The 24,959-nt window shown below is 40.8% G+C and overlaps 1 protein-coding gene across 2 annotated transcripts in view; it reads right to left on the bottom strand.

Moving 5' to 3' along the window:
- Nucleotides 1-725: 725 nt before the first annotated feature.
- LOC142657376 (monocarboxylate transporter 2-like) overlaps nt 726-24,959 on the bottom strand; it is a 33,940-nt gene continuing 9,706 nt past the window's right edge. For both annotated transcript variants that reach the window (XM_075832399.1, XM_075832400.1), the window contains exons 3-5: nt 7,133-7,276; nt 2,189-3,040; nt 726-1,683 (exon numbers count right to left, since the gene is read on the bottom strand). In XM_075832399.1, coding sequence (XP_075688514.1) covers nt 1,400-1,683; nt 2,189-3,040; nt 7,133-7,276 — 1,280 coding nt within the window. In that variant the 3' untranslated portion in view covers nt 726-1,399. The remainder of the gene's footprint in view (nt 1,684-2,188; nt 3,041-7,132; nt 7,277-24,959) is intronic.

Below are 24,959 nucleotides of genomic sequence, written 5' to 3'. Positions count from 1 at the left end.
AGGGATTTCCAGAGTCCCGGAGCAAAGCCGATACTAGCGCTCTGCACGGGACTCAGGCTCTGGGGAAGCCCCAGACATCACTGTCAATATGAGGACAGCGATGTCAGGGGATTCCCCAGAGTCCTGGAGCAGAGCCTATACTAGCGCTCTGCACGGGACTCAGGCTCTGGGGAAGCCCCAGACATCACTGTCAATATGAGGACGTATTTCGGCCGCAAGTCCCGGACCGAACACAGTGCAGGGAGCCGGGCTCCTAGCATCATAGTTATGTACGATGCTAGGAGTCCCTGCCTCTCCGTGGAACTACTGTCCTGTACTGAAAACATGATTACAGTACGGGACAGTTGTCCGGCAGCGAGGCAGGGACTCCTAGCATCGTACATAACTATGATGCTAGGAGCCCGGCTCCCTGCAGTGTGTTCGGTCCGGGACTTGCGGCCGAAATACGTCCGTCCATTACGGACGTAATGTGCTCGTGTGAATCCAGCCTAAGAGTGCCAGCCGAACTTTGCATTTGGCCTCCAGTATGGCGGATAGAGGGGGATTCCGAGCAGAGCAAATGTACAGATGTTGTCCTATTGGGATAACCCCTTTAAAGAGGACCTGTCACTAGGTTATATAAGTTGAACTGGTTAACTGACCTGATTAGCACGGTCTTCCTGTTGTGTTGGCTCCCTCTATGCTAATTTGCTGTAGTTAGCCAAACGGGCGTGAACATCCCTCAAGCTGCCTCGCGCTGATTGGTCAGCATCAGTCGCAGGGAAGCTAGCTCCACCCTGTTGGCTAACTAGAGCAAATTAGCATATAGGAAGCCAACACAACAGTGGGCCATATCTCTGGAACGGGAGGGTCCAGGAAAAAAATAAACACAGCCATGGATTTGGGAAGATGGCGCTATTCATGTCTGTGAACCAGTACAACTTAAATAATCTAGTGACAGGCCCTCTTTAAGACACTTACATTAAACTTTCTCGTGTTCACAGATCACTGACATTTTATGAATTAATCAACAATGTCTTCTGAGGGATGACTGACAGGAAGTCCATAAAAATCCCTACACTCATGATCATTACTTTATTAACTGTATCTGCAGTTCTGATAACCCCCTGAGACACATATCTATGAGTGAGTGATACTAGCAGCTCTTTGTCATCCTTGTTAGGAGATTATATGTTATAAAATGTAATTTCTAGACGTGTGTTGCCTTCATTTCAGGTTTGCTTTTTTTTTGTCCCCACTCTTGAATATTGAGTCATTTCATCTGGTCCAATCCAATTCTTGACACCACATAATAGGTCACAGTATGTACTATGTACCACAGTATATCCAATATGGAGATCACGCCTATAAATATCTACAAGTGTCCCAAAATGCTTCCATCATTGATGACCTGTTCCATTCACATCCTCACATTTTCAGAATCGTTTTTGGCAGGTAGGACTTCGTTGCCATTCTTTGCCTTTTCATCACTGCTCACTTGATCATAGTCCTGTTTTTTTAGACTAGCACCATCCTTCATTTCTATATCCTTCTTCTGGTCGTGGTTTTCCGACTCTGCCTCTTTCTTTAGCATACGATAGTTGTAAAAGTTCCCAACGAAAAGGAAGAGCCCGGCAAACACCATAATGGCCCCGCATTCAAAAAACATGTATTTGTAGTCTCCAAAGGTATCTACAATAGCACCTGTATGTAATAAAAACAAACAAATTTTAGGACTATACAATACGCAGGTCTTAAAGGGGAAATCCAGCCAAAATGATCTATTGATATATGAGGTCATATTGGTAAAGTCTGTGACCTCAGACCACCAAGGATTTCTAGAAGGAAAGGGTGATATAGAGAACGTAAATGCTTTCGGCACTTTTCAGAGATTTCTACTACCGAAAATCTGACGCAGCTTTTTGCAAAGGTCCATTCAAATCTATGACATATCAGGTAATTTGACTGGATCCCCCTTTTAATGATATCATAAAGCACCAATATTTTGCCACCTTAAATTCACCTTATACTGGACAAGTATTAAGGTAATACCACACATAGATCAGAGGATACAACTTTTACTTGAAAGTTCAATATGAAGTAATCAGAAAACCATAGGCTAGTTTGCAGAACCTGTTACTCATATGTGGTCCCTCAAACTTGACCAGGTATAAACAAGGCGATTGAAATAAATATATAAGAAAATTACCTCCAATTGGGGGTCCCAGGAGAAGGGGGACACATTCCACAATGGTGACCAGTCCTACAGCACTTGAAAATCGTTTTGCTCCGACAAGATCCATAAGAGTTTCAAAGAGCAGAGCACAAACCATGCCGAACCCTAAGCCAAAAAACACAGAGTACACAACAAGACCAACATAACCCGTAGCAAGAGGGCACATGAGGTGGCAGAGACCATTAAATATTATGGCAAAGCTGAAAAAGTATTGGACTCTTGGCCTTATCCATTTTATGTTAGCGATCATTCCAGTGGCCGGTCTAGCAATCATATCAACGATGGCAAGTATGGACAACAAGAAGGCCGCTGAATACTCGTCCACGCCAAGGTGCTTTCCGTAAGGAGCCAAAAACACTATAGGTGCATAAAAGCCAATAAACATCAACACATTTCCAATGAGGTAGATCAAGAAGCCTCTGTGCTTAAACAAACTCAAGTCCAGGACCTTATTGAATTTCGTCATACAACTTTCTTTCTTTTCAGGTGTCACTACTTTTACAGGTTCTACTAGACTCATGTTCACTTTCTCTGGGTCTTCGTCTTGGATTGACTTGTCTTTGTTCTTTTTGGTTTTAGACGTATTGGGTCCGATCGGTCGAAACAAGGCCCCTGCAACGCAGCAATTAAGCAGTAGGGAACCCAAAATCAGGAAGCTTCCTCTCCAGCCAAACTTGTCAAACAAAAACTGGTTCAAAGGAGCAAGTGTAGAGAGTATAACAGGACTTCCTGCCATCGCAAGGCCATTAGCGATTGGGCGTTTCTTCCGAAAATATTTTCCTACCACGATAACTGACGGCTGGAGGTTCATAGAGAAACCAAACCCTAGATATAAAAAAGAAAAATTATAATTAATAATAGAATAACAAACAATCTGGTCTCTACAACACATTATAATTTATAATAACTCCACTAGGGAGTGCCTTGGCGATATTGAAGTTTACCATTTACATTTTTCATTAGATTGACGCCCTACTGAATAATTTTTAGCTACATAATTTTGTACACAGCAGCCCAAATAGTCTTGGTGACATAATGTGTGACTAAGGCCCCCTTCATATCACATTTATGAACTATGTTTATATTGCACGTTGGGAAGGCTCCCGATTTATGCGATAACATGTCCATAGGGCTCTATTAGCCCGATGGAGGCCAAAAGAGTGTCCCGTCGGGCTGGTATACGTTGGTATACTTTTCTTTCAAAGGATGGAATAGCGTAGAAAACAACATTATTCCATCCTGAAGGATCCAGCAAATAAACGTATAACTTCCCCGGGGACTCCAACCCTGGGGAAGCTCCTACGGTCACTGTCCATATATGGACAGTGTTCTTAGGAGCTTCCCCAGGACTGGAGTCCCCTGGTAGAGGTAGCCTTGCTGCAACTTTGAACAGCAGCTAGTCCCAACTGCTGGTGAGGGGAAGTGCCACAGTATTAAATGATGGATTTTCTAGTACATCCTTTTTCAGAGAAGAATACTATGACTAGTATTTAATTCACAAAGATTAAAGGGGTTGTATAAGTTTAGAAGAAAAGGTCTGCTTCTTTTTCCAGACACAGTGCCACTATTCTCCATGGCCTGTGCCTGGTATTGCAGCTCAGCTCCATTCACTTGAATGAGAATGAGCTGCAATACCAGACACAGCCAATAAAAAAGATGGCGCTGTTTCTGAAATGCAGACCCCTTTATTCTAATCTCATTAATGAAGGTCTCACTTATTATATAAAACCTATTCAACTTCAAAAATAAAAAAGCCAATATTTGATATAATTAGATAGTTTAATCCCTGTATTACTAAAAGCTATGAAACTTTTCAATCAGCTACATATTTCAACAGCGCTACTATTGCCTATAGGCTGTGTCTGGTAATGCAGCTCCATTGAAGAAAAGCAGATCCTTGCTCTAATCTTTTGCAACCTTTTTAAAATCAACATTGACCTAATGCTGCTCATTGAAGAAATCAACCTGAAGTCCAGGACAAGCGAGAGATTTGTGCTGCACAGTTTAGGTTACAGAGGATTGCGTAGACTGAAACATTGTAACAAATGACCATCTGCTAGAAGTATTAGGTCTGTACAGATTTTCTGCCTCTGAATGTAAACAACAATGTTCCCATTGCTGACAGCAAGCAGAGATCTTGAAAATTGTGAAGAATTGAAATGCAAAGTTGAAGAGAAACTCCAGCAGACACATAAAAATAATTCCTAGCACTTCCTACCTTGCTTTTCAAAAGGGAATAGTCTAACTTGTACTGCCATCTTGAATTTTAGCTCTGGTAGCTACAATTCACATGATGTCTTAACCAGGCAACAGATAAGGCGGTATGGCCAGATCACATCTATCAGAAGCTATATTTATATAGATCTTTCCAAATTGTAAGCATGATGTTGGAGAGCCACAAATGCAGGTCTAAGGCACAAGAGGGGCTGCAGACTGTGCTTTGTGCGGCAGCATGCATTTCACAGGCAGTGTGCAAACTCCAGGAATGGTTAGGGATTGTTGGTTGGCAATGACCCTACATCTTCTACAGGAAACAGGAAGCATCCTGGAGGAGATTCAGCATAAACAGCAAAATACATAGGGCTAAGAAGATTTGGGTTGTCATTCAAGTCCATTCCTGGATTTTTGCTATGAAATGACCCAGGTAAATTCTGCCTAACATTTTATTATTTAGAAACCTAAAAGACACAGCAGTGGCATCAAATATCATGATTACAGGGAATTAACATGGGAAACTATGGTTTTCTTTTTCTTAGAAAGTTTCATAACTTTTCATCATACAATGATTAAACATTATTTATCTACAACCCCCTTAAGTTTTAATCTTATACAATACAATACAATACAATTGTATTGTAGAGAGGGGGAATTGCTGGATAAATGGCCTTTAAAATACTTTCAGGAACTTCTGTAACGATATTACAAGAAAAAAAAATCTTAGATAATGAAAAATAGGCATTAATATATTTTGGGTGAGACTCAAAGGATTTATGAAATGTAACAAGTTATGCAAATTTAGGTTGAATGCCAACCACTAGGTTGAATGCCAACTACCCATTTAGGTAATAATCAATTATAGCTCCTTATTATCTCATCATTAAATTTCCACTGACACAAATCTAATTTATTGTCTTCTCATTTTACTAGCATTAATTAGGAGGAGATCGCTTCCTACTCAGCATTCCTCTAGCTGACTTGTCATTAAAATGAGTTTTAGTCACTAACAAAATCCTTGCTGTAAATTACACTCCAAAATCCTTTCCTTCGAGTTACCTGTGGAAATAGGTCCTTTGGGACTGAAATCATTAAATGTCTGTATGGCAGAAATGGACTCTATTAATTTAAACTGTACAAAAACATTTACGCTCTAATGCTTGTCCCTCGTCCATGTTTACTGATAATAGATTTGACTTAAAGGGGTTGTCTGGTTTAATAGGGGCGGTTCCCCCATTCAGAATCCTCATCTATCAGCCAGAGCGGAGAGAATCTATACAGAGTGCCTTTCATTCTGGAGGACCCAACATGTCCATTTATGACATGTACAACCCATTGATTTCAATGGGAACTGTGTAATACTTAATTTTACCGCCGGTGGCGCTGCAGGGGAATTGAACATTTGCTACTGGATTCCTTTGCAGATTATATCACATTGACGGGGGTCCCAGAAGCAGGACACCCTGTGATCAGCCGGCAAGGAACACTTAAGATACACTGTTTTGCAGGGTTCTGTTGGGGAGGGGAGTGTCAGGGTAAATGTCAACTATTTTTGATGTTCTTGGTGTTCTTGGAAGGCACTGGTTCTCCTTGCGGAGATCCAGCTAATGTAGGGAGTCTTACAAGCAATGCTCCCTGGGAAAAGTATGCAAGTTAGCTCTCCTTCAGAAGGAAGAGAACTGTTTCTCTAGTGCTACCTAAAGCTAGCTATCCCAAATGCCTGTACCATTATAAAGAGCCTTGTTGTTCTGTAGTGGATAATTCTGAGTTAATGGTCCCCAATTCAGGGCTATCGTCTATTAGGAGCGGATTTCGGCTATAAAGAGCGTCTCTCACTGTGGGGGATCCAGCACATTCATGCATTACACAGACAGCCCATTGATTTCAGTAAAAATCTGTAATGCTTTATCTCTCCTGTGAGAGTGCTGCAGGAGAATTAAACACTTGCTGCTGGGTTCCCTCATCGATTACAGATGATCACTGGGTTCTCAGCAGTAGAAAAACCTGTGATAAGCTTATCGTTAAGAGGCTACAAAAAAAGGTTGTTCAAAGTAGACAACCCTGTTAATGCCACTTTCGTATACTTAAAATGGTAGAAGAATTTTAATCAAGACTATTTGCAAAGTGCTTTATTTTTTTTATTATTTTAGATGCATTTCAACTTTAAAAAAAAGTTGCAAGTCTTTACATAGGGCAGGATGAAAAATCTGACAAGTCTGCTTTAAATAGCCACAAGAGGATGGTGGTACCCATAACATATATAAATGCCCCTCAACTAAACCATGGATAAATTTGACAACATTACATTAGAATTTTGTATTTTCAGCAGAGCTTACTTTTAAATGTTCCCTGCTGAATCTACAGTATGCATTTGAGTGAGCGGTAAGACATTTTACAAATGGTCTTCATTTTTCCTTATTATTATAATAACACATTTACAAGAAAAATAACTGAGCTGTAATATTTACTGCTTCCCATTAACTTTGCGAATGTACTGTATAAACGGAATATTACATTCCATTTTGTCATACGTTAATGTTACATGACATTTTGTCTAATGGCAATATAACCTTGGGCACCTTTCCTTTATCATAAAATGTCGCTCACAAATCAAAATATTGATCGCCCTGTCCAAATCCCAGCAAGAAATTCATATGCTAAAAGAGATTACGTTAAGTAAATTAGCATATAATGCTTCATTACCTGCTATGACCCCGACACAGATATAAAGCTGTATAATACTGGTGCTGAAAGTGGCTAAAATCATGCCAGTTCCACTGAGGAGACCACCAAATATCACCACTGGTCTGCTGCCATATCGGTTTACCAGAATACTGCTGACAGGACCTAAAAACAAATAAACAGTATAACAATGTAACTAAGAAAGATACATAACAATTATAACAAATACAAATGACAATAGAAATAACAAGTATTGTGTTATGTGTTTGGGATTGTTTATTTCAGCACAAACCTTATCCAACGTTTATTTAGTACATATTTATCAAGTTATGATAAATTTTAATTTTGGAAGAACTAATTTCTTTTTTAATACTTGAGTGATCTCTATGGCATCATCACTCTTACATACATACGTTCCGTCTTTTTTGACAAAAAGAATAGCACAGTCTGCAATGCAATTCTTGCCTTCAAAAACTTTGGAACCTCATCAGAACTCTTTACTGTCACTCTGCAAGACTTCTGAAACAAACATCTTACAGTCCTGCTGTTAGTAGCTGAACTTCCTAGACTTGAACTCTGGACTCTCCGGTCTTAATTTGTAGTCTTGACCCCTCTGCTACAGAGCGTCTTGCGTGTTCTAGTTTTGTCCCAGTCATGTGTTACTAATCTTGATCATTAGTTAGTGATTGCAACTGCTATGTGGTCCATCACAATACTTGCTGCCATATTTTCACCCACAGCTTTGTACTTACCTGATTATTCTAACTTTCCAGTAATCCAACCACTATTGCTCTCCAGTGTAGCGAACTCTGCATGTTTGACCATGGCTGATCTCTTGCCCGTATACCGAATGCTGTATACAACTGACCACGACTGATCTTCCCCTCCAGTGTACAAAAATCTGCATACATCTAACCACTGCTTATCCCTCTTTCCATAGCACTTCATCTGCAGCCCAGCTGTCATTTTGTGAATATCCTAAGGATTGCGACCTGTGAATCCCCTTGCAGAAAAACGAATAATTGTGGGGGTTTAGGCTGCAGCTCAAGGGGTTCCTTAGACTCCATACCAAAGGTTATCCTGTGCCAACGCTATTTTTCTTGCCTTTCCTTTCTTAAGAATGCCTTATACAGGCACAAGAAAAAAGTCAAGGAAGATTTATAGAATGAAGCTGACAAAATCAAATCAAGTCGAAGGGTTTGCAGATAGTCCTTACATGCTCTGGTGATAGAAGCAGAGCATCATTACCCACAGAACAAATGACTTCTCCGCTGTGTGTTCAGCAATTTGTACTGGGAATGCCAGCCAGATTACAGCGTGAAAAAATGCCCAGTCAGTGACTCACACAAATAGAATACAATTTAAAAAAAAATAATATATATACATATAAAGAATTTTCTTGCCAAGGTGAAACCAATATAAGTAATGGGACAGAATGATTTCAAAGAGCGGAGAACAGACAAAGCAAGATGAAAATGATCATTTCTCAAGCATTATACTGGAAATTGTAAATCCTCCTGTGTGTATATATATATATATATATATATATATATACATATATATATATATGTAAAGTACTAAACCTGAAAACACCACAAGGATCCCATGATGGTTACCAAGCAACGCAATCATACATTTTCCATAAAAAGCTGAATAAAATGTGCCGTGCGCTGCCCAGTAAACAAGAAATGCTGCTTACTCACTTATTATTTTTGGTTTTGGTTTAAAATGGAAAATGCAGTTTTACTTACTGAACAAGAAGAGGAAACCATTGAACTTAACTCACTTAAAGAGGAAGTATCACCTGTTATAAGACCCTGTATTAAAGGATTTCCGACAGTTTTTATTCTTAGTAAAGGGGGTCCCCTATATATAAGCAAGAACGAGAGGGGCTACAAAGAGTAGCTCTTGTCCTGGAGGACCCACAAGTTCTGTGCATTGATTATAATGAGCATTGTGTAATGCTTTACTTCCCCTGTAGTGGTGCTGCAGGGAAGCTGAACACTTTCTGCCGAGTTCCCCAACAAATTATAGCTGAACATTCGGTTTTAGCTGTTGAGTTGAAAGACATATCTGAAACAGACCTAAGTACCAATTTCCATTGGTCGGTTTCCAGATTCCCAACATCGGTCTGCAGTTTCTCTCTAGCTGGCAACTGGGTTATACTTAACATCCTTCATCTGTACATAGTCATACGGTTTAGAAGTTAAAAGGGTTTTCTTCATAGAATTTTATAGTGCTGCCGGGGGACCGGAAGTCTAGTTGCACAGTCTTCTTTGATGACGATACGACTCTTCATCATGTGACCGATTCCGCTATTCTCTATGTACTTGCTGTACTACTGCTCCTGCTTGTACATAGAGTATAGTGCCAGTCACACGACGAAGAGTCGTATCGTCATCAAAGAAGACTGTGCAACTAGACTTCCGGTCCCCCGGCAGCGCTATAAAATTCTATGAAAATCTCAGAATCAGCGCAACGGGGACCGGAATGTATATTAGTGAGTGTAATCATATACTGCAGTGAGTACACTGCTAGTAATTTTTGGTCCCCACATAAACCCCATTAAACCTTTTAGTCATATGAGCGTTTGATACCAGGATAGTTGTACGTTTTGAATCATGCTTTATAAACTCATATCTACCCCTAATAGACAGAACCAAATGTATGACCTGGTAATAGAAAAAATAAAACAGCGAGTTCTTTTGAATATGAAACTGTTCTTGCAGGGCGGAGGAAGATTTTAGTTCCCCTTCACAAAACAGCTGTGAGACCTAATCCCCTGATTAACCCAATAATCGCTAGGTGGGAACTCGCAAGTCTCCTTAACATAATGCCAATTTTCCATGATGTGTCTCACATGGCCAGAAATGGAGTTGCCAACTGCGTAACTTATATCAATGTTTGAGAGTGGTCGGTTATCTCATCTCACTGATTATATTACATTATAAACTTCTAATAATTGCATTAGAAACCAGAACATAAGTGGTCACAATGCACATATCAGTTTAGTCAAGCACAGTGCTTTGCGGTCAGATCCGGTCACGCACTTAGTAAACAATTACTAAGTATTCTGTAGAAAATGTGTTATTGATCACAGAAGTCGTCATTACATTTCTATATTTCACTTGCTTTTTACCGATCTCCCACCATCCACTCTCATTTATTCTGGTTTCTAACAAACCTTACTTATATAGCCCGATGGACCTGTCATTACAACATCAGGACAGATCTGCTTCAAGGGGTAGTCTCAGAATCGACAATTATCACCATTCTACAGGATAGGAGATAATTGTCTGATCACTGGGGCCCCCGATTGATCACGAGAACGGGGGTCCTGAACACCCTGTTCCTCCTCACTGCTCAACCTCGGTGCAGAGGACACTGAATGGAGCGGAGATCGTGCCTGTGTGCTGCCGTTCTTTTTAAAGTCTATGAAAATGATGGAAACAGCTGAGTACGGCCCTCTGCTGTTTCCGCCAGTTTAATAGACATTGAATAGAGCGGTGGTGCATGCTCCATTCAAGTTTCTTTTCACTACAGGGGGTGCAGTGAGGAGGAAGACAGTGCTCCGTACTCCCGTTCTCGCGATCGGTGGTGGCCCTGCAGTGAGGAGGAGCTTGAATGGAGTAAGGGATTTTGGTGGCTTAAAATGGAACAGGGCATTCAGGACCCCCATTCTTGCGATCTGTGGGGGTACCAGTGGTGGGGCCCCCAGTGATCAGACAATTATCACCTATCTTGTGGATAGGTGATAATTGTTAATTCTTGAATAACCCAGTTAAAGGTTTTTTGTTAAGGGATTGTATGAGCTTAAAGGGATTTCTACAACATATGCCATAAATGTCTGAAAGGTCAGAGTCCTACCTCTATAAGGAGAATGGGGGTTTGATCTTCCAGGCAGGGCAACCAGCAGGTGTTCCCATAACTCCCATAGTCTTGAATAGAGAGAGCTTCGCACATGCGCGCCAACCTCTCCATTCAGTCTCCCAGGTGTCCAGCCTCAGCATGCCGGGTACCTGTCGGATTCTCTATGATAGTCGTGTTGGAGGAGCTGAAAGGGTTTTTTCGGAAATGTGATATTTGATGACCTATCATTATGATATGTCATCAATAGTACATTGGTAGGGGTCTGCCACCCGGCACTCCCACGATCAGCTGATTGTAGGGCTGTGGTGCCCCGGTGAGCACTGAAGCCCCCTCATTGCTTGCCAGGCACAGCTCTGTACATTCGGTAGTGGCTGTGCCTGGTACTGCAGCTCAGCCTCTTCACATGAATGGGACTGAGCTTTAGTAATATACAGTAGACTACCCGCTGTAACGGCCAAGATTAGAGTTACTCTTAGATGCCACAATCAATAGCGGCCACAGCATCTAGATCGTTAGACAGAGGGAGTGGGTTATGGCAGTCGGGGCCCTGGCAAAAGCCTCCAGGCCTGCCATAACTTTATGCCTATTAGGCCGTGCTGATTGCATAGCCATATAGATTGCCTCTCAGTTTGTTCCTGACAGGTAACAATGCTTTTGTATTTTAAATTAAATAAAGTTTAATAAAGTTAATTTAAAAAAATACATATAATGTATGGGGTATCACCAGAATCATAATGACCCTTACAATAAAGTTATCAAATTATCTGGCGGAATTTTTTTTTCTCTATTTCATTCCTAAAAAATATAATCCTAAAAGTTAATCAATTGGCAAAATAAAAAAGTTATGGATCTTGGAATGCCGCAACATAAAAAAACATTTCATGAAATGTGCTTATATTGTGCAAAAGTAGTAAAACATAAAAACAGATACATATTTGGAATCACCGTAATCGTACCGACTCATAGAATAAAGATAACATGTTGAAAGAGTTAAAAAAGGTGATTCGATAAGTTAAATGTACCCTAAAATGGTGACATTGAAACACACAAGTCCTCGTACGGCTATACAAATAAAAATGTTATGTCTCTCGGAATTCTGCGACGCAAAAACGAAATATAATCTGCGGTTCTGTAGGCCAAAATAGGCTTGCTCCGGAAGGGGTTAAGTGTGATATCAGTGAGCTGCGAAGTAGAACAGTGGGCAATGCTGAAGATATATATTACCAGCCTAGGTCAAGGTTCACCAGTACACTAACACAGACTAAATGGGCCCCTTGAAGTGCTGATTGGGGACCCTAAAATAAAGCACCACATAATCTAATGAGCATTAAAAGGGCAGATACAGGGGTTCCATGCTGAATTTAGGTACAGTAATGCCACATATATTGTGCCTTGTATTTGGCAAATCCTTCACTAAATAAATAATATGAATATAAAAGATGAACACACAATGTGGATATCAACAAGAATCTGCGTTTTTGCAGACTGGCACTCTCACAGCCAAGCATGGTTAATTGTCAAGAAGCGAGACGTGGGGCTGAAAGACTAAACAGACAAATTAGATGTAATGAGCATGTTTCTCCTCCGTTTTCTTTTAATCAGCTTGAAAGTCAGAAAAGTTCACAAGTTGGAGAGAAACTTTTACACAAGTTAAACTTTTACTTTCAAGGTCAAGGTAAAATGTCAAGGTAAACCATTATGTCCTTGTATTACCATCTCCATATAGTTCAAAGAGCAAAAGTTTGTTTAAATAGAAACTCTCACCAGAAGAGACTCTCTTTACATTAAGATATGAGCCCATTTAGCATGACTGGGAAGAGTCATATGACACACTTGCATGTATTGGTGTAGCTACAGGGAATATGGAGGTCCTAGAGTCGAAGGAGGCTCCATATAGTGTGATGTATGTCATGATTACACAATGATAGATAGATAGATAGATAGATAGATAGATAGATAGATAGATAGATAGATAGATAGATAGATAGATAGATAGATAGATAGATAGATAGATAGATAGATAGATAGATAGATAGATAGATAGATAGAAAATAAAAAGATCAGCACCAAAAGTCAAAGAGATATGGGTGCAAGCCCCAGGACCTCAACTTCTAGACCCATAATCAAATATTTATAAGGGGTTTTTATTCACCCATACAAATACGTTTCAGCATCCATCATGGGCCTTTCTTCTTGAGAAAAGCCCATGATGGGGGCTGAAATGTCGCATTTATATGGGTGAATAAAAACCCTTTTTTTCACTTGAAAACTATATGGAGTGCTGCCTATTTTTTGGATATTAGATGGAAATATAGACAGACAGACAGACAGACAGACAGACAGACAGACAGACAGACAGACAGACAGACAGATAGATAGATAGATAGATAGATAGATAGATAGATAGATAGATAGATAGATAGATAGATAGATATGAGATAGATAGATATGAGATAGATAGATATGAGATAGATAGATATGAGATAGATAGATATGAGATAGATAGATAGATATGAGATAGATAGATATGAGATAGATAGATATGAGATAGATAGATAGACTGGGGGGGTCATCGGAGCTGATTGATTTTCATAATTTTTTAAATACTATAGACCAAACCGTGAAATTCACTTTAGTTAGCTCACGGACGACACTACAATTTTTGGACGTCCTGGTGGAGTTTGATGGCACAACCTTCACAACAGACCTTTTTGTAAAACCGACTGACCGGAACAACTTGTTACGATACGAGAGCTCTCACCCAAGGGGTTTAATTAAATCTTTACCAGTCAGCCAACTTTTGCGAACAAAAAGGATTGTAGACAAACCAGATAGACTAGCCTCTGGTCTTGATAAAATGGCTGAGAAGTTTAAAGATCGGGGCTATCCCAGTCGATTATTGGACCAACATAGACAAAGGGTAGAGCTGACCCCTAGATTAGATCTTTTAAGAAATAAAAACGACAAGCCTCATGCTAAACGCATTCCTTTCATCTCAACATTTTCTGAGATGAGTTGTCAGGTTAATAACATCGTTCAGAGACACTGGCCTATGTTGGGCAAGTGCCGACAAATGGTGGCAGTGTTTCAAAATATGCCTATGTTCTCCTATCGGAGACCGCCGAACAACAAAGATAGACTAGTGAAATCGGATATGGGTCCCACTAGAACTGGTCAACAAATGTACATACACCCCCCAAAAAAGGTTGTTTTCCGTGTCTTAATTGCACGAATTGTACACTTATGCTGAAGGGCCACTCTTTCAAACATCCAGATACGGGTCGGGAATTTCTGATTAAACATTTCCTTACATGTGATACGACCTTTGTTATTTACGTACTCCAATGTCCATGTCACCTGCTATATGTGGGGGAAACATCGTTGGATGTTAAAACCCATTTAAATCAACACAGGTACACAATACGTAAAAAGAGACTGGATATCCCGGTTTCAAAGCACTTCACGGAATTGAGACACAATGAACGGGACCTTAAATTTTACATTATCGATCACATTCCCCCGCTTAGACGAGGTGGTAATCGGATCAAACTATTGAAGACACGGGAATTATAGTGGATACATAGACTTAAAGAGGCTCTGTCACCAGATTCTCAAACCCCTATCTCCTATTGCATGTGATCAGTGCTGCAATGTAGATAACAGTAACGTTTTTTGTTTTTTTTAAAACGTTCATTTTTGGCCAAGTTATGAGCAATTTTATATTTATGCAAATGAGCTTTGAAATGTCCAACTGGGCGTGTTTTTTTTCGTATGTCCAACTGGGCGTGTATTGTGTTTTTAACTGGGCGTGTTTACTTGTTTTACTAACTGGGCGTGTTTACTTGTTTTACTAGCTGGGCGTTGTGAGTAGAAATGTATGATGCTGACGAATCAGTGACCAATCAGCATCATGCACTCCTCTCCATTCATTTACACAGCACATAGTGTTCTTACTAGAACGATGTGCAGCCACATACACAAGTGTCCTGATAATGAATACACATGACCTCCAGCCTGGACGTCACGTGTATTCAGAATCCTGACACTTCTGAATCTTTTCTGTGAGATTTCCAGTAAGGGAAACGAAATCTCGTTTACGTCGTAATCTCGCGAGATTACGCGTGGCTTGCTGGAATCTCACAGAAAAGATTCAGAAGTGTCAGGATTCTGAATACACATGACGTCCAGGCTGGAGGTCATGTGTATTCATGATCAGGACACTTGTGTATGTGGCTGCACATCGTTCTAGTAAAAACGTGATGCTGCTGTGAAAATGAATGGAGAGGAGTGCATGATGCTGATTGGTCACTGATTCGTCAGCATCATACACTTCTATTCACAATGCCCAGTTAGTAAAACAAGTAAACACGCCCAGTTAAAAACACAATACACGCCCAGTTGGACATACGAAAAAAACACGCCCAGTTGTCCATTTCAAAGCTCATTTGCATAAATATAAAATAGCTCATAACTTGGCCAAAAATGAAAGTTTTAAAAAAACAAAACGTTACTGTTATCTACATTGCAGCGCCGATCACATGCAATAGGAGATAGGGGTTTGAGAATCTGGTGACAGAGCCTCTTTAAGACCTTAAAACCATTTGGGCTGAATATTGACTTCCCTTTGGGTAATGCTATATAAATTGCCTTTTCCTCTTATGACCCTCTGAAACCGCACTGATGTCAGCCTCTTTGGAGGTATCCTGATTTTATAGTGTTTGTCTGATTTTAACGCATTTCACTTTTCTACTTATTCACAGATCATGCTTTTTTGTGAAATGGAAGAACTCACCAGAAGTGTAACCGGCTATTAATTTGCTACTAATTAATTTTTTGTACTTACAATAAAAATGACTATTTACTGTATCCTATTCTTGTCTATATGTCAGTAATGGATGCACCAAGTATTATCAGTACTGTGTCTATCTCAGGATTTTGTGGGTGGAGCTCATAAATCTTCAGCAGGAATACATAGTGTCCCTTACTTTTCCCATAAGTAATTTGTGACTATTTTTGTCCAATTTAAATGTAGAGTGACAACCATTTCCTAGAATAATCACTATTTATAGTGTGGGACTGAACAATTAGTCCTTTTGAGACATCCTATACAGGATTGAGTGGGGAGGCTTGTAGTCACCTATTCGCACTACAAATGCGGTTAGTGTGCGTTTTCCATACCCGTCCATTTATTGATCTTTCCGTCTTAATTGATGGTTGAGCCTTGAGTGCGCTCCTGTGGGTGCTCTTATATATTCTGTACCCAAGAGGTATAACCTTGGTTGCGTGTATACATAACAAAAGGATAGGTTGTCTTCCTACATGATATAACTATATATACATGGGTTGAACATTGAGGGTAGTGGCACTATTATCTTGGTCTAATAGTACGAACTACTGGAGTGCTGCCTATTTTTTGGAAAGATAGATGAATAGATAGCTGGATGGATGGATGGATGGATAGATATGAGATATAGATAGATAGATAGATAGATAGATAGATAGATAGATAGATAGATAGATAGATAGATAGATAGATAGATAGATAGATAGATAGATAGATAGATAGATAGATAGATAGATATGGGATAGATAGATAGATAGATAGATAGATAGATAGATAGATAGATAGATAGATAGATAGATAGATAGATAGATAGATAGATAGATAGATAGATAGATAGATAGATAGATAGATAGATAGATAGATAGATATGGGATAGATAGATAGATAGATAGATAGATAGATAGATAGATAGATAGATAGATAGATAGATAGATAGATAGATAGATAGATAGAGATGCTCTAGAATTGTTATTTCACGGGGAATGCAAGTAGATGTGTCAGGAGATCCGACAGGTCCTTTTTAAAAAAGTAATCCACCAAAGTTTACTTCTAGAAATATCTAATTAATAATCCATGACACGACTTGACTGCTGCCAGGATAGTTCCCCCTTCCCTGCCCTCATCTCAGTGGAAACTCAGCTTTGATGTATAATCACCTGATTTAGACTGGTTTCTATTGATGTCCTCCCTGGGTCGTTAGGCAACGAGTCCCTATAACCAGTTTGTCTCCGGTCTTCTGCTCAAGACCCAATTGGACCTGATCGGGGGACACTTTTTTTTTTTCCTTACTGTCATATTAATTAGATTTAGAACAAATATCCGCTCCGCTGTATCGTATAGCTCAATAATACACAAACTTCTCATCGTATTACCGTCTAATAACGCCTTTGCATATTTTTTAATCTACATTTGAACTCCACGGTTTATGGGTCACATACGCGGTTCATAAACATCCCACATTTGTTTTCCTTTCTTGGCCTTTGATGCCCAATCAAACTCTATGAAATTGCTTTATTTGACAGTGCAAAGGTCAGACAATCCATTCTGTGTTGAATTGGCAGCCGGGGCGCTTTAATGATCAGGTTAATTCTATGGGAGTATTAACCTTTTACCTTTATAGACTGTTTGTTTGCTTCTCCCTCTTGCTGGCGTGTTAACAGAACGCACGCTCTTGTGCCATTCTCACTGACTCGCGAGCGCATCCATTATCACTTACTGTAATTGTACTGATCGTGTTTACTGAGCTGCATAATTATCATGAGCTTATAACTGGAGCCGGTGACATACAGCGGTCATGAGCGGAACACAAGAATTGCTCCGTCAAAGACGTTTTTTGCAGCTAATAACCGCGACATGCTGTTTAGACATACTGCGCCATTTAATTACTGAACCCATTTAATGTTTTCTTTATCATACGATCACCCGGACTTGCCCACATACTTATTCACATGTCACGTATCATTGGCTGTGCTCATTAAAGATTTCACACTTTATAAATCCTTTTTAATTCTTTCAATGATAAAATCAACCTCTTAGGCTAAGTTCACACTAGCGTCAGTATACGTTCACCTCTTTTCCGTCAGAGGAAGAGAGGATCGAAAGATTAAATGGAAAGCAACGGTTCCGTTAGAATTACCATTGATTTCAATGTTAATTCTTTTGGTTCAGTTGCTCTCCGTTTGTCTCCGTTCGCTAGGTTTCCATTTTTCTCTGGGAAACAAAAGTTCTGCAGACTGCACTTTTGCTTCTGCCAAAAAACAGCAACCTAGCGAACGGAGACAAACGGAAAGCAACTGAAACAAAAGAATTACCATTGAAATCAATGGTAATTCTAACGAAACTGTTGCTTCCCGTTTAATATTTCGATCCTCTCTTCCGCTGACGGAAAAGAGGTAAAAGTATATTAACGGTAGTGTGAAAGAAGCCTTATTAATATTAACCCCTTCCCCACATCTGCCTTATATATACGGCGCATGTCAGGTGAGGGAATAAGCCCGCTCCATAAAACGAGCATGTCGGCTGGGTGTTACACCCCCCGGTGGCCGCAGCCATGGATCTGTGAGCGCTGGCTCGCATCTCTTTCTTAGGAGTCGCCGTGTCCCGTAGGGTGCGCGCGCGCGCTCGTGCATGGCCTTATCCAGCGCGCGCACATTCGAAATCATCAACTGCCCATGATTTCTTGGACTATAAGGGCCCTGCCCCTTTGCTCATTGTCTGAATGTTGCTTGTTTATCCCATGTCAGTCTTGCAAATGGTCCCTTAGTGTTATGCTGTTCCTGTTGTTACCTGTGCCCTGCTACCTGTATCCCATGCTGTGTCCTTTTTCCTGAGCCTGTTAGTGTTGGAGTCATGTTCTATTGCACCGGTGTCATCCGCCACGTCCAGTGTCATCCGCCACATCCACTGTTATCCGCCACATCTGGCGCAACCTGCTGCACCCACCTCCATTCGTACTGAAGCCTCGGCCACGGTCTGGACTACTTCAGGTACCCTTGTGCTACGAACTGTTATAGACTCTTGCATAGACTGTGACTAGGCCAGCTTCCTCTCCGATACGGAGGAGCGGCCTAGTGGGTCCACATACCCCGTGATCGTGACAGTGGCATTATTTTCACTAGATTTGGATTTTTTAAACCACTATAGTGGAGTAAAGACAATGCACAAATTTAGAAGCAATGGGAAACAGCTCCTCTGCTTTTTCTTTGCACCAGTTTTGATAATATTACATTACCTGAATATCATCTCTGGTATTTAGGACAGCAATAAAAAGGATCACATATAACCTGAAATTGGAGCTGTAATCCAGCAATAACCTTTGGGCCACATACAGTAAAATAGTAAGGACTACATTTTATCCAATTGACGTGCCAAATGAATTCAAAGTTGAGAGGATGGTACTGCTAGAAACTAAATATACAGAACAGCATTGAACGTCAACCTATAGGTGGTCATCAGTGCAATCTACATTGGCTCTATGGGGGAAAATCCATCTCCTTGAAGAAATGACAACTTTTTCTTGCAAGTACTACAAACAGTCATGCAACATAGTCGCAGTTGCCTTGAGTTGCACAAGTTTTATGAATCAATGCATCCTTATGAGTGTAACTACCGTGCAACATTAAAACAATTGTTCGTAGTCTTAAAGGGGGTTGTATGAGATACGAAAAAGGGTCTGCTTTATATTTATAGAAACAGCGCCACTATTCTCTATAGGCTGTGTCCGGTATTGCAGCTCAGCCTCCATCACTTCAATATGCATGAAAGCAGTCCCTTTTCTAATTTCATACAAGCCCTTTAAAAGGTTGCATGCCTCCTCAGCGACACCGGTATTACAGTTTTGTAGTAAATACCTTGTTTTTGCTATGAATATGTTTTGCAGCTGATATACATTTGGCAGAATTAATATAATAATCCCCTATTAGGAAGTTCAATCATAACTTTTAAACCTGTCGTGAGTTATTGTGCATCTCAACACAATCGCTGTAATATACTGTAGACCGTTGTGGGCACAGACAAAATAAGTGTATTTAATGTAACAATATATGTGGCCCGCACATGGTTGGAGGGGTTGCCCCATCAAGACACATGCCCTTTTTTGAGACAGGTTCACTTGATCGTGAGTTGAACACGAGGTGCAGGTTTATGGAAAGCCCAGTGTTAATAACAGGTGACTGGGGGTTCTAGACAGAGTCATATCTGGAAACTCCTGATCCTCAATGCAAAATCTTTAAAGGGGTTCTCTGGGCATTTGATATTGATATTTATCAATCCGACTTCCGGCACACCCCCCATCGATCAGCTGATTGATGGGGCTGTAGCAATCGTCACTGCAGCATTTTTCCATTTTGCAGGCAGAGCGCTGTACATATATGTAGCGGCAGTGTCTGTCATTGCAGATCCGGTTCCATTCAAGTTAATCGGACTGAACTGCAATCCCAGGCAAAGCCACTATGGCTGCGTACGGCGCTGTGCCTGGCAAACACTGAAGAGGCCGCGGTGACAAAAGCCACAACCCCATCAATCAGCTGATCGACAGAGTTGCCGGCAGTCGGACCCAAACCAATCTGATATTGATGACCTATTCTAAGGATAGGCCACCAATATAAAATGCACGGAAAACCCCTTTAACAGAACCACCGATCTACCATGTGCCATTTATAATTCTGGTGTCTGTGGCAAAGGGGCTTTTGGGCCCCCTCAGACGAAAGCCGATTCTGCATTTCCTATAGCTACGCCCCTGATTCGAGAAGCTGCCGCTGCTTACATGCTTCCTCCTGCAGGATATAAAGTATTACATGCCGCTTATTAAGGTCAATACATGATGGCTCTGAGTCCTCCAGAGCAGCAGTTCTCCAGCCTGGCTAATAGAGGGGCAAATTGTCTACAATAAAACTGCTAGATTTTACTATTAAGTGCTGGACTTTTTCATTTTAGTATCCATATCCCTGAAGAATAAATGGAGTCCCCTTCTGGCTCCCTCTGAAAGCATGTTCTTAAAAACATATGTATGCTTTTTGCCATGTTAAAAAATGCCTTTTCTTTTGGGCTTTAGGCTTAACTTTAACAATTTAGACTGTGAGCAGAGATCTCTGGGACCTCCGCCATGTGTTTGTCCATTCATATATCCATCCAAGTATAGATACAATGGTACAAAAGTATAGATACAAGACTGTCTGCCTTAGGTGCCCCTTTATTATTTTGCAAGACAGCTGTGGTCACCTTAGGCATAGGAATCTTGGTACAACCAAAGTCCGGCAGCGTCATCCACCAGCCGTGGCCACTGTGGCTAGGGGTCCCAAAAACGTACTTGTGCTGCTGCTTAGAAAACAATGCAAGTAAAAATGATTCCTTAGGAAACCTCCCTAGTGAATACCTACAATGAAAAACTTTTCACCGGAGTTTCCCTTTAAGTGTTACTCTAGATTTAAGCTCATATAGAAGATCCCGCCAGATGCCAACTGTGGCCAGCTCAAAGTTAGTGAGTTGTTTTCTTACAGTGGCCACATTCCAGCGCTGGATAATGTGTTTCCCCTCCTGTATATTGGATTAGTCGTGTTATGCTGTTCCAAGGACATAATAATTAATACTGATCTTTAAACCTTCAATATAAATAATAAGCGAGGAAATTCACGCTGTTTCTCTCCTAATCTATTAATAAAACTGTCCGTTAGAACTTCAGAGCTAGTACAGTAGGTCAATAGTTTGGTCTGTGTTTTTTTTTTTACTTTTGCAAAAGAATTGCTGCTTCCAAAATGCAGGAATTCCCGTTCACAAAATACGGCATATTTGTGTCTAGACCCCAGGCTCTCACCCTATACTACATGTGCACCCTGGAGGGCGACCGCCATGTCTCTAGGGGGCACGCGCACTGTCCCCATACTGTGCTTTTAATGTACAGCATGGTGTATTATCATAGATTGGAGGGACTTTGGTGTCATTTGAGCAAGGGGTACTTGGCTTAGAGTAGTGGTCTCCAGAACTATAGCTCTCCAGCTGTTGAAAAACGACATGCTTGGAGTTGTATTTTTGCAACAACAACAGGTTGGAGACGCCTGGCTAAGGCTTCGTTCACATATCCGTCAGGGCTCTATTCTGGCGTCCTGTCTGGAGCTTTCCGTCAGAATGGAGCCCTGACTGAAAAAAGCGTAAACCATAAGTAGTCGACTACGCCATTCATTCCGTCAAAACAACGGAACCCTTGCACAACTGAGACAAACGGAAACCATTGGCACCGGATCCGTCACCATTGAAATCAATGGTGATGGAAATGGAAACCGATGTTTCAGTCAGGGTCCCGTTCTGACTGGAAGCTCTGAAGGAACGTCAGAATGGGACCCTGACGCAGATGTGAACGAAGCCTTAGATAAACAGTAGCCTAGACTGATGAATTGTAATTGTGTGAGACTACGTCAGGGATTGTAGCCGCTTATTTCTACATTTGTTTTCATTCACTGACAGCTAGCAGAGATCTTGGAAAAAGTGAGTGGTTGAAACAAAAAGTGTATTAGAATGTTGCAAAACTTTTTATTTGAACCCCAAAAATGCACTTTATGAGCAGAATCGGGTGATGAGCATTTTCGTGGGCACTGCCATTGTAATTCGTGTAAGAAGAAAATTGTCGTTTAATGTTGCAATGTGTGAACGAGATTTTGTAAAACCCCACGGAAACATCCGGAGCATATGACACATGAGGTAAAAAAAAAAAAAAAAAAAAAAAAAAAAAAAAACACATTTGCCAAGCTGACACAGTAATGTGAGAAAGCGCTTAAAGGGTAACTTCACACGTAGCGTAAACGCTGCAGATTTTCCACAACGGATTTCATTACTGAAAATCCGCAGTGTAATATGGAAGCTGCAGAGTGGATTAGATTTGAATGAATATCATCCACACGCTGCGTAAACAATATGCCGAAAAAATGTTCAGAAATTGACCTGCGGTGCGTTTTTTTAATCCGCAGACTGTCAATTTATGCATCAGAATTACTTCTTTTCTGTTGCAGGTTTTCCCCATTGAATTCAATGGGGAGGTAAAACCAGCAACAAATAGCAGATGTTGCGATTTTTGCAGCAGTAAAATTGTAATTCGCAAATCAGAAAAAAAAAATATCGTACTTACCTGGATCTCTATGCTTCCCTTTCCAGGACAGCCTCCAGGGATGACATTTCAACCCATGTGACTGATGCAAATCCAACCACATACAATTTGGGCCGGTTTTTCGGCCGGAATTCCCTGAGGGCTCCATGGCAGATACACTGTGCACTTCTACGCAGCATAACCGCCCTGTGTGAACACACCCAAAGCCTCATCCAGGACACATAAAATCTATTTCAATATTTATTCTTGGAGGCTTGTTGCACTCTTCATTAAAGGGGTAATGGGGTTTGGGTGTGAGTCACGTGACCATCTACCTCCGGGACAGACTCTTCACCCAGATATACAATGCCACTACTTCTTTTGCGGACAATAAACATTTCCAGATTGTGAATAAGGGTCATATACCCGCACTTTTACTACGGACAGCACTCACGGGACTATGGCAGAACGTCAGTGATATTTCGCTATCTGTAGAATGTCCCTCATGCATTGAAGCTCTGCCAGTCTGATGACATTCCTCACCCCACCCTGCAGCCAGGTGACACTCCGCTGTTGTATTGCACAATGTTTGCTCAAGATCCATGTAAACGGATGGTAGCCCAAGCAACGAAGCACAGATATCTCTGGGTTTAAAGGGGTATTCCCACCTGAGATATTTATGGCATATCTATGGGATATGCCATAAATGTCTGATAGATGCGGGTCCTACTTTTTGCCACAGTTTTGCAATGTGGTTTTTAGCCGCGCGGCTTGTACAGATGACATAACTACTTTCAACCTGTTTCACCTGTAGAAGCTCGTGACCAAAAACCGAATCGCAAAACCGAGGTGAAACGCGGTTTTGATGCCATAATTGGCTTAAATGCCACTCTGCCAGCGCCATTAAGCATCTCAGGATGAAGTTTCATTTGAAGCCAAGGGCAGAACGGGAAGACCTTCAGGCTCAATACTGCAAGTTTTCAAAGGATATTCAGGGAACAGAAACTCAAACAGCACTGCGGAGTAGTAGAAGTTAAAGGGGATGTCTCTATAAGACACCCCCACAATTATAGCCAACACTGCAAAGAACATCTCACACTGTGGAGGACTCAGCGCCACTATTACATGGTCGACCATTCTTTTGAACAGGCGCCGTGTAATACCACATCTCTCCTGCAGAGGCCACTGACTAGTGGTTTCAGATCCTGGACCCACTTCGATCAGCTGATCGCAAGTGATTCCTCATTTAGAAAAACCAGTTGTCGAGAAGCGATGAGACCCCTTTAATGAAGTGATATTCCTACTTTGTTATGCGTACTCTCTGAACCTTTCAATTCACTGATAGCAAGCAGAGATCTTGAAAAGGTTTCAACATTTTAACACAGACATTATTAGAAGAAATTGCAGAACATTTTATTATACCACGATTAGGCTTTATTTACATGAATAAAGACAGTGGGAGGAGGTTCATCATTTTAGGTCTCCTTTAATAAAATGATTAAGCTGGTCATACACTTTAGATAGCTTTCGGTGAACGATCATTCGGTCGACGGCTATTCCTTCCGATTCCCCCATGCACATGTACGCTCGGATCGGCCGAGCGTATATTTGTTATCATTAGGGAGAAGGTAAAAAGCCTCTGCCAGATTCCTATACTAACTAAATAAGGATTGGGAATGTTGAAATTCAACATGTGTGACCCTTCTCTCCCTGACATCTGCCTTTGAGAGTTGGGATGTCATCATATACATTAGATTATCGGCGAGTTCGGCCGACATACATAGGTCTAATGTTTATGGCCCGCTTTAGTCTTAATTCAATGTAAAGTTTTATCCAAGTCTGGAGACTTTTTCAATATGTGACTGCGCGGTAATTCCTCTAAGTGGCTTAATCTCCTCTATAGCCACAATTACTTCCAGCTGCGCTACTGTATGTAATGCAATAACATATAGAGAAATTCTGCATCTGCTGAAACTTTTCCATCAACAGTAATTATTAGTTGTACTCGAAACAGGGAATTTATATAACATCAATTACTTATTAATAATTGCAACTTAATT

Source organism: Rhinoderma darwinii, chromosome 7 (assembly GCF_050947455.1).
Source record: "Rhinoderma darwinii isolate aRhiDar2 chromosome 7, aRhiDar2.hap1, whole genome shotgun sequence".
Taxonomy (NCBI): domain Eukaryota; kingdom Metazoa; phylum Chordata; class Amphibia; order Anura; family Rhinodermatidae; genus Rhinoderma; species Rhinoderma darwinii.
The sequence above is the reverse complement of the archived record's forward strand: the minus strand, read 5'-3'. Positions and strand labels throughout refer to the sequence as shown.